The 14,290-nt window shown below is 38.9% G+C and overlaps 1 protein-coding gene across 5 annotated transcripts in view; it reads left to right on the top strand.

Annotated features, from left to right (window-relative positions):
• Positions 1–14,290, top strand: part of DNM3 (dynamin 3) — a 546,523-nt gene that overhangs the window by 432,057 nt on the left and 100,176 nt on the right. For all 5 annotated transcript variants that reach the window (XM_045084619.1, XM_045084617.1, XM_045084615.1 and 2 more), the window contains one exon: positions 12,219–12,330. In XM_045084619.1, the coding sequence (XP_044940554.1) occupies positions 12,219–12,330 (112 nt within the window). The remainder of the gene's footprint in view (positions 1–12,218; positions 12,331–14,290) is intronic.

The following is a 14,290-nucleotide window of genomic DNA, read 5'->3' on the forward strand; positions in this document are numbered from 1 at the left end:
GTGTATAATTATAGTTTTGAGTTGCTATTTGACATAAGTTTGGGGGGAAGTTTTACTTTATTATCAGTGGTTTTATAATTCTTTCTGTTCAACTTTTATCATAATTTCTAGTTTTAGTGCATTGCCTTTTTATATTCAATACATGAAATGAGGAATATTTGCTGTAAGATGTAAAAATAATTCATAGTCCTGGTTTATTAAACTTATATTATTGAATTCACTGGTTTAATTCTTAATTTATGACAATGTACCATCTTGGTATCATTGGTTCATTATCATTAGTCTTTGAAGAATTTTGGATGCTGAGAAAAGGCTGAAAGGTAGTCAGCCAACGATTTTTTTTTAGTATTTATTTATTTATTTATTTGACAGACAGAGATCACAAGTAGGCAAAGAGGCGGGCAGAGAGAGAGGGGGAAGCAGGCTTCCCGCCAAGCAGAGAGCCCATTGTGGGGCTCGATCTCAGGACCCTGAGATCATGACCTGAGCCAAAGGCAGAGGCTTTAACCCACTGAGCCACCCAGGCACCCCAGCCAATGATTGTTACTGAGTACCAACTAGATGATGGAAATACCAGAAATACATTGATAAACGCTTAAAGTTCCATTATTGAACTTATATTGCAGTTGGAGAAGCATAAGCAAGGGAAACTGAGGGTTGGAAAGATAAGCCAGTGATGGCAAGGAGTTTGAATTTTTTCCTACTTATAGTTGGCAGTTACTAGAGGATTTTAAACAGGGTAAGGATGTAATGTGTGGTTATGGTGTTTTCTTTATGGAGAGTGGAGCAAGAAAGGTGCCAAGGAGATGTCATCCAAATGAGATAAGATAGTGGCCTGGATATAGGAGTCTGTAGTTCAGTGTAAACATCTGGTGTTATCTGCATTTACATGGTATTTAGGATTCCCAGGCTGGAAAGATCACCTTGCCAAAAGCACAGATAGAGGGAAGTGGACCACGGAAGAAGCTTGGGACACTCCAGAGTTTAAAGGTCTAACAAAGGGAGAGAAGACATCAAAAGAGATTAAAAAGTTGTAGTCAGTGATGTAGAGGTGTGGACGTGAAGACAATGTGGTATCACAGAAGTCCTGAGAAGAAAATGATTGAAGACAGAGGAAAGGGTCAAGATGTCAGATGCTGCAGTGAAGCGAAGCAATGTGTAGATAAGGAATTGAACATTTGTTGTGCAAAGACATGGGTTGTATGACCTTGATAAGACCTCTGTCTACAGACTGACAGGATCACTAATCTCACGGAGGGGGGGGTGGTGGTGGTGAATAAAGGGAAGAATGGGAGAGGAGAGAATAGAGAAAATGGTTCAAGATAAGGAGTTTTCTATAGAAGCAAATAGAAATGGGGTGGTTCTTAGGGGATGGGAAACATCAAAAGAAAGTGTGTGTGTGTGTGTGTTTTAAGACAGTTGATTTTAAGATGTGCTTCTATCCCATATGAATGATCTGATAGTAGAAAGGAGGAAATTGTTGAAGTAAAAAAAAAAAGGCGGGGGTGCCTGGGTGGCTCAGTGGGTTGGGTCTCTGCTTCAGCTCGAGTCATTGTCCCGGGGTCCTGGGATCGAGCCCCGCGTTGGGCTCTGTGCTTGGTGGGGAGCCTACTTCCCCCCCTCTCTCTGCCTGCCTCTCTGCCTACTTGTGATCTCTCTCTTGGTCAAACAAATAAAAATAAACTCTTTAAAAAAGAGGGGGGAATGATTGTAAGAAGTTCATGAAGACATTAGAAGAGAGGAAACTTGTGGGTAGGAGAAGAATCAATGAAACAAGATGGGATTGGGAGGGAGACAAACCATAAGTGACTCTTAATCTCACAAAACAAACTGAGGGTTGCTGGGGGGAGGGGGGTTGGGAGAAGGGGGGTGGGGTTATGGACATTGGGGAGGGTGTGTGCTTTGGTGAGTGCTGTGAAGTGTGTAAACCTGGTGATTCACAGACCTGTACCCCTGGGGATAAAAATATATGTTTATAAAAAATAAAAAATTAAAAAAAAAAAAGAAGAGAGGAAACTCAGTGTCTGAGTTTCTGAGTTCTTGTACACGGTGAAGGCAGAGTCCATGGTTGCAAATGCAGTTAGTCTGGTGTATTTGGTAGAAAGAAGATAGATCCTTCTCATCTGGTTGTATGTGTTTTTCCTGTGAAGTATGAAGTGAGATTATCAGCCGAGTGTTAGTGGCCAAGTGCATGTTACAGATTTCAGGGAATGACTACAGAATTCTAGTAGGGATGCCTGGGGAAGTTAGGTGCCCATTTGGTATTTGTAGTTATAAATTTGGAGTGCAATAAGCACAACAGTATATTTTTTTCTCTAGCATTATTTAGAAACGCGGATGTGGACCTCAGTAAGGAAGTAATTCATCAGAGTTTTATTATGTAAGTGAAATGGTGAACAGAGAGGAAGGAGAGGGACTTGCAGGTTTGCGAGGTAGTAGTCGCAGCACAAACTGAGTCTGCATGGAAGTGAAGACATTGGGAGTGTGCTGATGTGTGCAGACATGGTCGGATCGGTGGATCCGGAGAGGCCCACACCGGAGGCTGTTTTCCAGATTGTCAGAGAGGATAACCAAACGGGAAATTTGATTGATCAGTTTATCATCGATACTCTGCTATATAAGTTGATAATTAATTGTAAAATTGATGTTTATTCATTTAGAAAGGAAATCAGTGGTCAATAGGAACTTGCTTCAAATCTTGAAAAACAAGTTCAGCTTAACCAAACTTGTTTTTAGTAGAATTGAGTCGATATACTATACTTTGGTCATAATAGAGTCTTTTGGAATATACATGAGGGAAAATAGAGGGGCATGACTTGATAGTACATATATGATAGATTTGTGATTAAGTCTTAAGTCTTACGCTGATACCCAGTGGGCACAGTTAATAGAAGATGGAACTCTGGCATGGGAACTTTTGAAGTCTGTTTAGCTCTATAGTATATCTTTGTAATGACATGGGAATATTATGTCATTATAAAAAATACAGACAATGCAAACCTGGAAGTATTGTGAATATAGTATTTGCCAGAATTGGAATTCAGAGCATCTGAGCAAATTGGGAAATGGGCTAGACTAACTAGATGAAATGTAGTAATGCTAAACATAAATTTTATTTTGTTTTAAAATAGTACAGGAGAAATCTGGTTTCATAGGAGATCAAGCCCAAAGGGCCTAAAGGCAGTGAGAATAATGAATAATAGTAACTTTGTATTTTGTATATTTTACCTGCATATTTACCTGATGCTGGGCGTTGTTCTAAGCAAGCTATTCATACATGTGACCTTATTTTATTATCATTATAAGCCTAAGACAGATATTGGTGTTATCCCCATTTTATAGATGAGTAAACTGAAATTCAGAGAGGTTTTCTTACCAAATGTCCTGTAAGATAATAAGTGGCATATTCTAGATTTCAACAGGTGTTTTTCATGGTCTTTACTATATTCTCCTAGCTGGTGCTTACTTACAGTAGTAAAAGTTTACAGTCTGAAAAGTAGGCAGAAATTCCACCACATTTCTTCCTTGCATCTAGTTAATTTTGCCTCTGGGGATTGGTGATCAGTTGCTGGCGTGTCACTTTCAGAAAATCCTTTTAAAATAGAGCAAATCCATAGACAAATTTAAAGGATGTTATCTAGAATCGTCTTCATACGAGAAACATTTGAAAAAATTGGCTTGGAGACTTAGAAGACTTGAGGAACAGATAGTGTCTGAACCCAGATGTTTAAAGACATGTCATAGGTAAACAAGTTAGACTTCACATTTTTAATACTTAAGGATATTCTTATGACACGTGACTGAAAGTTCTACATCTCGTCAAAACACAGACTCATCGTGTGGTCATGTTCTCTTCACTGTAGCACTTAAAACCCTTTTACCTATGGGATAAAATTACTCATGCTCATTTTTAATGTGGAGGTAACTTTTATTTTTCAAACTATAAAACACGTGGTTCAGCTTGATTTCATAGTGAAATCATTCAGAAGCTCATATCTACATGATTGCAGTTGAAATAGACTAAACAAAAAACTTCAGTCAGTACAAATTGCTGTGGGTTATCTATACAGCTACAGCGTGTGGTGAGAACCTGGAAGCTACAGCCGCAGAATTTATGAGACTTCCAGTAAATCAGCTCAGTTCAGTGTTTTAGACCTGTATCCAACTCTTCTTGGATGTCTAGACACAGCCTAAGATGAGGCTTCGAAAATGGGTAAAAACGAAGCAGCCAAAGCCACCAGAAGCCTTTGACCCTCTTCTAATGTTTCAACCAGATAATTATTTTCCCTCTCAAGAATTTGGCTCTCCTTTGAGGGGAAAAAAAAATCAAGATTTTTCCATGTGAAGAGACCCTGAAAGAAAATACTCTGGAGAAAGGTCAGTGAGAATGGGCCAAAGCTGAATTCTTCAGATCTGCTTGGAGAATGTGGAAAGTCTGCACCCTCGCCACTTTTCGTGCTTTCCAGCTGGCCAGCAACTGCCGTGGCCTTTGTCCAGCTCTGCCTTCCCCGTACCTTTTACATCTTAATGGGACTCACACTGTGCACTGGAAATGCCTCAGATGGAAACTTAAATGGTAGCTAAAAGCTATGGTAGAGGTAATTAGATCATTAAAAACTGTTAAATTTTGATTTCTATCAAGATCATCTCTTACCCTTTCGGCTCTATAGCAAAGACACGGCCTTTCAAATTGGACAACAGTAAACTTTCCTACTTGGAGAATATATTTCCTTTAAATATGTCCCACTTTTCATTAAAAGTGCTTATTCTGCTTGTTGTGGTTTTTCCCTTCAGACTTTTTAATCTTAGATTTTCTGTGGAATGTTAAGGATTCTCTCAAAGATAGAAAATGTTGGTTTTAAACATAAACACGGTCCCAGTTCATTCCATAGCTCTTTCGTTCGTTCATCTGTTCCCTCATTCATTTGCTCCACTCACTCAACAAATACTGGTTTTGCGGAGGCCATAGGCCAAGGACTGTGGTAGACCCACCCTGCGCCGTTCACTTGCTGGGCCATGTTGGGAGTCACTTGATCTCTCTAAAATCTGTCTCCTCAATGAAACATCTCTGCTACCAACTTCGCAAGGTCGCTAATGAAGGTGAAATGAAATGATTTCTCTTTTAAGATGGTGAAAAATTAGAAGCTTCTTTTATCCTACTCTGTCCTTTGCTGTATCCAAAAGATCACACACAACAGAGATGGAAGGAACAATGTTAATCAACTGTTTGCAAAACGCCATGGAGTGAACTGGATTGAAATTTTATGCGTGACCATTGCATGCTTTTCCCTGATTAAGAAAAATGGAGCAGGGCACCTGGGTGGCTCAGTCAGATAAGCGGCTGCTTCCAGCTCAGGTCATGATCCCAGAGTCCTGGGATCGAGTCCCGCATCAGGCTCCTTGCTCAGCGGGGAGCCTGCTTCTCCCTCTCCCTCTGCCTGCTGCTCCCCCTGCTTATGCTCTCACTATCTCTCTCTGTGTGTCAAATAAATAAATCTTTAAGAAAAAGAAACAAGAAAAAAAAAAAAGAAAAATGGAGCTAAACAGGAAGACAAGAAGAAACTTCTATACTTCCTCACTGAATCAACACAAGAAATGTGGATACTTGTGCCAACCAGAAATCCAAATAGCCAACTCTACTTTGAAGCCAATTCAAAAAATGAGTCCAAGTAAGAATTTACAGATGGGGAAGTCCAGATAGAAGATGCCTAATGATAAATATTTATTCAAGTTAAGCATACAGAGTTCCATTTAAATAATTGCTTACAAATGTAACAAAATTGCTTACTAAACTAAAAAAGTGAACTCTTAAAGAGATGTGAAAACAATAATTCAGAAATAATATTTGAGATATTTCTTGATAGATTAGCAAATGTGTGAGATAAAGTGACAAAAAGTAAACCCTTTTAAATTCCTCAAGAAGTCAGGAATTACTGTTTTATTTCTGAATTTCATATATATAAAAATGAATTCAGAGATGATTTAGAAAACTTAAAGATAATCGTTTTAAAAAGAAGATAATCTTTTACCTGTAGAACCGAAAACCACTAAAAAATATAGAAGTCAAAAAGACAGTACTTTTGTCAACATAAGCGAGGAAAGAGGAGCATAAAAAAATAAGCTTATGTCAAAATGACAAATGTAAAACCAAGCCATATAGCTACGGCAAGAATAAACAGGATTCCGACTTTCCTAGTCATGGACAGTGCTTTTCAGATTGCGATGAAAAAGAAAACCCAACTATATTGTTGGCATTTACAACCAGTGTATCTTTTTAAAAAGTAAAACAAATGGATAAAAGTAAAAGATTAAAAGAGACAAAGCTATGTCAGATTAATATTAATAAAAAGTGAGAAATCATTCTAATCATGATGAAATCAGAACAAAGAATATCACTTCTATAAACATGTTGAAATACTTACCTCTTTAACAAAAATATTAAAGCTTTGATGGAAAATCACTTTTAAATTATAAAATATGCAAAGGTATTTTAAAGATGATAGTCACTATCTTTATGGGTGTGATGATGTTTGTTATTCAATAAATATTAATTGAATACCAACTAGCACTGGTCACTTTGTAAGACCTAAGAATATAGTGTAATCAAACAACACACTCAGATATGTCTTTCCATTTATGAAGATCTTGTTTTATGCCATTCAATAAGATTTTTGTAATTTTCTCAATTAAAAAATGTATCCTATATATTTTATAGGCTTTCTCCTAATATGAATGGACTATTTTCCCATATCTAAGTTTTAGAAGTATAGCCTATGTAGTGTTTTGTTAAAGCCACTGGATTTTGAGCTAATTTTGGTAATTTACATTTTTTAGGGAATTACTAGTTTCCTCTAGGTTCTTAGTTTTGCCATATAGGATTGCCTATAATACTTGATTTTAATTTTTTTCCATCTTCTCTCTATTTGTGGTTATGTATTCCATCTGTTCTCATTTGAGATCTTGTATATTTTTGTTTTCTCCCTTAATTAGCATTATCTATTCTTAAGGGGGAAAATATTTGTGGATGTCTTTATTATCTTTATGTTATTTTTATATTTCCTATTTTATTAATTTTGGTTTTAATCTGTTAATTCCATCTTCTTGGCTTGTTTCGTTTTATCACAGTTTTATAATCCTTATAGATGAATATTGACTTTTTTTCTCCTTTCTGTAAATAATGAACATATTTAAGATCATAAATTTTCCTACAATATTTGCTGTGTTCCGTTGGTTGGCTATGATGTGTTTATATTTTTATTGTTTTCTAAACAATTTATAATTTTATTTTGTTTTTTTTTTCTGTAATATAAAGGTCATCTAAGTATATATTTAAGGGGTTTTGGGGTCTCTTCTTTTTAGAATTTTTTTTTATTTGTGATCAAAGAATGTGATCTATGTAGTCTCTTTTTTAAAGTTTCTTTTTTTTTTTTTAAAGATTTTATTTATTTGACAGAGAGAGATCACAAGGAGGCAGAGAGGCAGGCAGAGAGAGGAAAGGGGCTCCCCGCTGAGCAGAGAGCCCAATATGGGGCTTGATCCCAGGATCCCCGGACCATGACCTGAGCTGAAGGCAGCAGCTTAACCCACTGAGCCACCCAGGCACCTCTCTTTTTTAAAGTTTCTTAAATATGGTATTGTATATGTGTGTAGGTCCAAGTGTAAGACTGAGTTTTGTAAATGTTTTGTGGATAATGAAAAATCTTTATCTTCTATTTGCTTACTTTTGTCCACTGTATTTGTCCAATTTGAAAAGTGTATATTAAATTTTTTCTATATTTATATTTTAATTGGTTACATACTTATAACAAGTTCTCGCAGTAGCATTTGCTTTCTTTCCTTCCCTACTATTTAATATGATACAGTTTTATGAGTATTTTCCAATCTTCACAATTATACTTTATACCATTGTATAATATTTCTCTTTATTCTATTTAGGGCTCTTAAACTGTTTATCTTGTTCTGTACTTTTAAATTCTATCTTGTCTATTATTAATATTGCCATTCTTAAATTTATATTCTTTGTTTTGTGCTTGTCTGATTTCTCTTTTCTGTTCTTTATTTTTCCAAAAAATATGTAACTTTTTTAAACCTAAATTAACTAGCTGAGAGAATTCAGTCCACTGTCGTTAATTTCATAATTAATATACATAAATGTATTCCTGCCATCTTATAAAAATTTCTTATTTTGTTCCTCCTTTTTTTCTTATTTTTTTAACAATCAAAAGACTGATACTTTCTCCTTTTTCTTCGTTTTTAGCTTGAGAGTTCTATCATACATTTAATTTCATTAACATTTTCATTCATCACCAGTACATAGCCCTATCCTTCCATGAGGCAAATTATCAAATATTTCTCCCCCAAACCCTTTCTTCTGCTTCTCCTCACACCCACTTCTCCTAACAACGAGACCCCTGGAATCCCAGGCACCCATCAGAGAAGACCTGGGGAGCACTGTTAGGTCCTCCTACCGTCCCCCAACTTTTAGACTATTTGAATAGTGTGTCTCTTTTACTGTAGGGGTCTTTCTGTAACCCTTCTACTGCATATTCTTAGATGGTCAATCGTTATTTATTTTGATTAACTCTGCGGATGTTGCAAGTTCCGTCTTTTTCCCTCTTAACCTTCCCTCAGCTTGACCATGCTCTGCACGTCCGTTTGGTGCAGCTGTCCTCTCCTGCCTGCTTAGGCACCTCTCAGTTCGGGGTGTGGGGCTGTCCCAGCTGGGGATAGGCCTCTACGGTCCTCTTAGGACACCATGAATGCCTCTTCATCGCCTTGTGCCTCTGCCTGGTCGGACCAGCGCCAGTCTGCCTCTTTCTCTTTTCTAAGCAACTTGCGCTCTCCTTACAGAAGACTTTTAAATGTTTTATTTTTTTTCAGAGCTCAAGAATTGTATAAATGTATGTCTGCTTGATACCTTTTCTCATCAAGCACACATGAAATAGTACTTAAATTACGTAGACTCAGATCTTTTTTAAAAATCAGGTTAAGATTTTTTTTTAAAAAGTAGTTTCTATTTTATAATGATTTCTCTCCCCCCACCTCCCCTTTCTTTTTCTGGCACTCCTCCTATTTACAGGTTAGGTGTTCTTCCCGCCACACTTTCATGTCTTCTCTATCTTTATATTTTTTAAAATTCTCCCGCAAGATCTTGGAAACTGTTAATTCTAGGCTCAACGTTCATCATCCTTTCCCTCAACTTATCTACTAAATATTTTGACTTAAAAAATAGTATTTGTTTAGTTTCAGGAGGTTTTCCTTGTACCCTTCCAATCCTGTTCTGCATTCCCCAGCGGTTCTGCACCGATACGCTGTTCTCACTGCGCTCTTCATTCTCGCTTTCTCTGGCCGTGAGACCTCCTTATCAGGTGTCCTTTTGTTTTGCTTTGTTCGTTGTGACACAGGTCCAGCCACTGGATACTTTTTTTTTTTTTAAAAGATTTTATTTATTCATTTGACAGAGAGAAATCACAAGTAGATGGAGAGGCAGGCAGAGAGAGAGAGGGAAGCAGGCTCCCTGCTGAGCAGAGAGCCCGATGCGGGACTCGATCCCAGGACCCTGAGATCATGACCTGAGCCGAAGGCAGCGGCTTAACCCACTGAGCCACCCAGGCGTCCCCAGCCACTGGATACTTTAAGTGGACTGGTCCTGTGAGGGCAGGAAGACACAGGTCCTCCCAGTCAGTACAGGCCCCAAGTAGGCAAGTGGCCGTTTACATATTGAGGCGCCGGGAGGGAACCTTTCTTTTGTATTAGGGTAGAAAAAAACTCAGTCCCCCACACTCCTTAGGGCCAGAGGGCTGGGACACCCAGGAGTCCTGTGATCCACGCGGGACAGCCCAACCCAAGGCATGGTACGTGCTGGTCCTTGCCTCCGAGTTTTCCTGCTGTGGTCCCAAAGCTCTGTTCAGCCCTGAGCAAGAAAGTACCACAACTATCTAGCCACCCCGTACCGGAGTACCAGTCCCAGAGTCTACTGCACTCAAGAAAAGAAGATGTGCTTGACCTGAGTTAGAAGTGGAGGGGAAGCAGAGCACGGTTATGTCATCGTCTTCCCAGAACCCCCTGGGGGATATAATGATAAGCATAAAAATGGTACATTCCCTGTCCTAATGTTGTTGCTTTTGGGCCAGTTAGGAAGATAGACAGCATCTAAGTAAATAAGCAAGTGAAAAAATAAGTAAGAAATAAAAAAGAAAACCCACACATAATCCTGAACTCACAGCTGTGATTAAGAGCTGTGACGGCCAGGTGAAAAGAAACAGGACCTGGGATTTCAGGAAAGAGAAGGCCTTCGTCGGGCAATGAGGGCAGAAGGAAAGAGCTACAGGCAGAGAGTGGTACACTCAGAGACCTTGGGAGGAGGCATGGCACGTTTGGGGAGGCAAAAGGAAGCCAGAATGGCTGGAACAAAACAAAACAAGGCAGAGCAGAGTGTGGAAAGAAGCTGGAAAGGAGGGTAACAGTTATGGGCCAGACTGTGCAGGGTTTGAAAGGCCACGATAGACAGCGTAGTCTTTCCCTAAAAGCAGGTGACTATTGAGTGTTCGACTCCACGGGTAAGAACATCGGATTCCCATTTCAGGAGGTCGGAGGATTCCGTGTGGAGAGTAAATCGGAAGGAGCCCCGTGATGTCGGGAGCCCCGTGGGGAGGCCGCAGTGACGTTGAGGGCGGGTGATAGTGTGATCAGGAGGTGTACTTTTTAGGGGGGCAAATGAAAGAGGGTATGAGAGGGGAAGGTTGTTCATTTGTTCGTGGCAGGGTGCATCTGAGACAGTCAAGCAGAGAAGTCAGTAAACACTGTGGATCTGGGGCACTGGGGGCAAGAGATACCCATCTCTGAGCCATCCGAGGTTAGTTGTACACAAAGGCTCTTAGGCATGAATGAGAATACCCTGGAAGAGAATAAGAAGAGAAAAAGACTAATTTCTGGAATTCTGCTGGTATCCATCTGAATTGGATTATCTCTTCTGGAGGGGGGAATGGTAATGCATATCAGTGTCTTAAAAAATGACTGTAAGTTTGATCCTCTAACTCTGTTTATAGAGTTATAGAGTTATAAGGATCTATCCTACAAAAATAAGAGGAGTAAGTGTGAAAAGTTTTTGGATAAAAATACTCAAGCATTATTTCTGATCATAAAAAAAAAGGAAATTACCTAATTATCTAACAATTGAAAGAGATTAAGGAAATTATCATACGTTTATACTAATGAATATCATGCCATTCTAATTTGATGTTTATAAAGATGGCATAAGTAAACGAACCATAACACTCTCCGTCCTTTTGTTATGTCTGTAGTACCTGAATGCAAAATTCTATCTGCATCCAAACTCTGGTTAATGTTATTTGGAGTGTGAAAGAAGAAAAACATTATATTGCCATTCCTACTTATCTTTATAAATACACTTCAAGCATTTACTTATGCCATCTTTATAAACATCAAAGTAGAATGGTAAGTAAAAAAGGAGTCAGATTTGGAGAGAGAGAAGGGGGTTGGGAGACCTCAACTGTGTGAAAGACTGATAGAATGAGAGTATAAAAAAATAAGTTTATCTGTAAACGGTGAAAAATGGATGATTGTCACCATACTTTTATCTAGTTTCCAAATCTTTCTAAATGGACATGTATTATGTCTCATGTATTATTTTACTGTTAGGAAAAGAAATAAAATTACAACATTATCCCAGTTGTCAATATGCACTTTACAGGCATTTCACTCTGTTGAATAGTGGTTAATGTTTGGGGTTTTTTTGTTTTCTTTTCACGGTATCAATGAGTGTTTCTGTTTTGAATCTAGAATAGTATTTTAGTTAAGATTATTGCCACACCTTTTAAAGTTTTATGAGCCACGTAGGCCTAGCAAATAATTTCCGAGAATTGATTGATTACTAGGCAACAGCCGATCGATTCTGCTGACCTGGCACCGAGTGTATCATCTTGAGAGCATTTCTGTTTCCTTCCCTTCCCATGGCTTAGCAGTGCAAGTGGTTCTGAATTCTGTAAGGTGACGTTTCAGAAAGATTACATAATAAATATAAGAATTTGCTAATTATTTTAAATACAGTAGATTGTTTCTGTTTTCCTCCAGTGACTGTCAGAGAATTATCCATTTGGACTGTCATTTGTTTCATCATTGTCTGCAATGACATAAAATCATTTTGAAGTTGGTTTCAGACTAAAAGTATGATTTTATTTTTTTTTTTTTAATTCCAGGAATGTATACAAAGACTATCGCTTCCTTGAGCTGGCCTGTGACTCACAGGAAGACGTAGACAGCTGGAAGGCTTCTCTCCTAAGAGCTGGGGTTTATCCCGATAAATCTTTAGTAAGTTGCATTATATCTTGTATTTTACTATCATTAACTATGCTTAAGACGTAATTCTACACACCAGATAATGGAGAAGCTAGTTCTCTTTTGACTTAATTAGTTTGGAGCCGTTCTAAGTAATACTTTGCTTATATTTCTTCTCTCCATTAGTTCCTGGAAATTTATCAGTCTGTTTGTTAGAGAAAATGCCCTCCTCTGCCGTAAAACATAGTATGTGTCATCTCAGACCAAGAGAGGATTTGTTTTAACTTAAAATCTTATTTTCCTTTATGTGGTATTTCACACCTGTCCTAGTGTTCAGCTATTAAGAACATTCTTCATCTAGTCATAGTATGTATAGCATGTCCCAGCACTATTTCAAATCCTTAAATATGCACTTATTGTTATAAAAATCTCCGTCCTTTTCTTATGTCTGTAGTACCTGAATGCAAAATTCTATCTGCATTCAAACTCTGGTTAATGTTATTTGGAGTGTGAAAGAAGAAAAACATTATATTGCCATTCCTACTTATCTTTATAAACACACTTCAAGTGTTTGAAATCACTTCCCTCATTCAAGTTAATAAACAGAACTTCTCTTTGTGTTCTTTGGGAAACGTCTGGATTTAAATTTCAGATGCCCCCCCCCATGTGGGCACACACAGCGTCAGACGACGGTGCAGGTGCGCGGCTCTCGCTGCTTCCTCCCTGTTCCCCGTAAGATGTTGTGTCCAGGCGTCTCCTCGGAGCGCAGGTGCTGAGACCGAGCCTTGGGGAATGGGTCCAGCTCCACCCTCGTGCCGCTAACTTGGCTCTAGATCGCTTTCTGGGACCCGCCATGCCCAAGTCAGATCATTTCTAGGCCCCATAGGAAGAGTCTTCTCAGAAAAAGTCTGAAATATGGGCGTAAGAGGTACAATTAAGGCATCTCTGGAGGAACTTTAGACTTGACCACAGTCCCGAGGGGGCACTGGAATTTAACAGAGTTCCAGACGTAAATGATCGGGGATTTGTGCCTAAATGTTCCCCGGTTGCTGTTCTGATGGCTCACAGGTAGACCTCTGAACCCCATCCCTGCCTACCCTTGCCTGGCCAGTTCCTAAAACAGCGGACCCCCCCCACACACACACACACATGCCCTGTGCCCTCCAAACGAGGTGAAACAAGACCCTTTGCCAGTGATATCCAAACACAGACGTATCTGTATGATTTCCACAATCGCCCAAATTCTGTCATTTGTGTACATATTTACTTCCATAGCTAATGCATGTGAGGAATCATTTAAAAACTAGGAGGACAACTTACACTTTTGTTATTAATTCTAATCATTTCCTCTTACTCTTCCCTCTCCGTTGACGGTACTGTGTTTAGTTTCACTAAGATTCTATATTAAAAATATACATATACTTGATTTTTTATTCATTCAATCCCATTTCCTGTTGAGCCAATGCTTTTTTCCAAGCACCAATCAGAGCACTGGTGCTCCCGAGGTAAACAATAAGGTCCCATCCCCAAGGAGCAGACATTAAACAAGTGAACGAGTAACTGTGTAATTAGTGTGATTTTGAGAGAGTGATGCAGTCTATAAAAAATAAAGAAAACTAAAGGGACAGATAGAGAGGGGCGGGTAAGCTTTGTTTAAGTAAAGATGGTGAGGGAAAGCCCCTTTGAAGAGCTGCCATTTGAGGAGGCGCCTGAGGGAAGGGAGTGAATGAAATGAAGGGGAGACTATTTGTGGAAAGGACTAGCAAGGGCAAGGCCAGCTCAGTGTCTCAGAACAGCAACAAAAAGTCAGTGAGTCTGGAAGACAACGAAGGAGAACCAAAGCAATTGGTGGTTTCCACGAGGGGGGTCAGGGCAGATTATATTGGTCGTGAAGGATATGGAGAGCATCGGAGTTCTGAGTGAGATGGGAAGCCCTTTGAGGGGTTCGAGCCAGTTAACGACATGATAAGATGGACATTCTCTAAAAGATTAT

This window comes from Mustela putorius, unplaced genomic scaffold (assembly GCF_011764305.1).
Source record: "Mustela putorius furo isolate JIRA1106 unplaced genomic scaffold, ASM1176430v1.1 tig00000785_pilon_pilon_pilon, whole genome shotgun sequence".
Taxonomy (NCBI): Eukaryota; Metazoa; Chordata; class Mammalia; order Carnivora; family Mustelidae; genus Mustela; species Mustela putorius.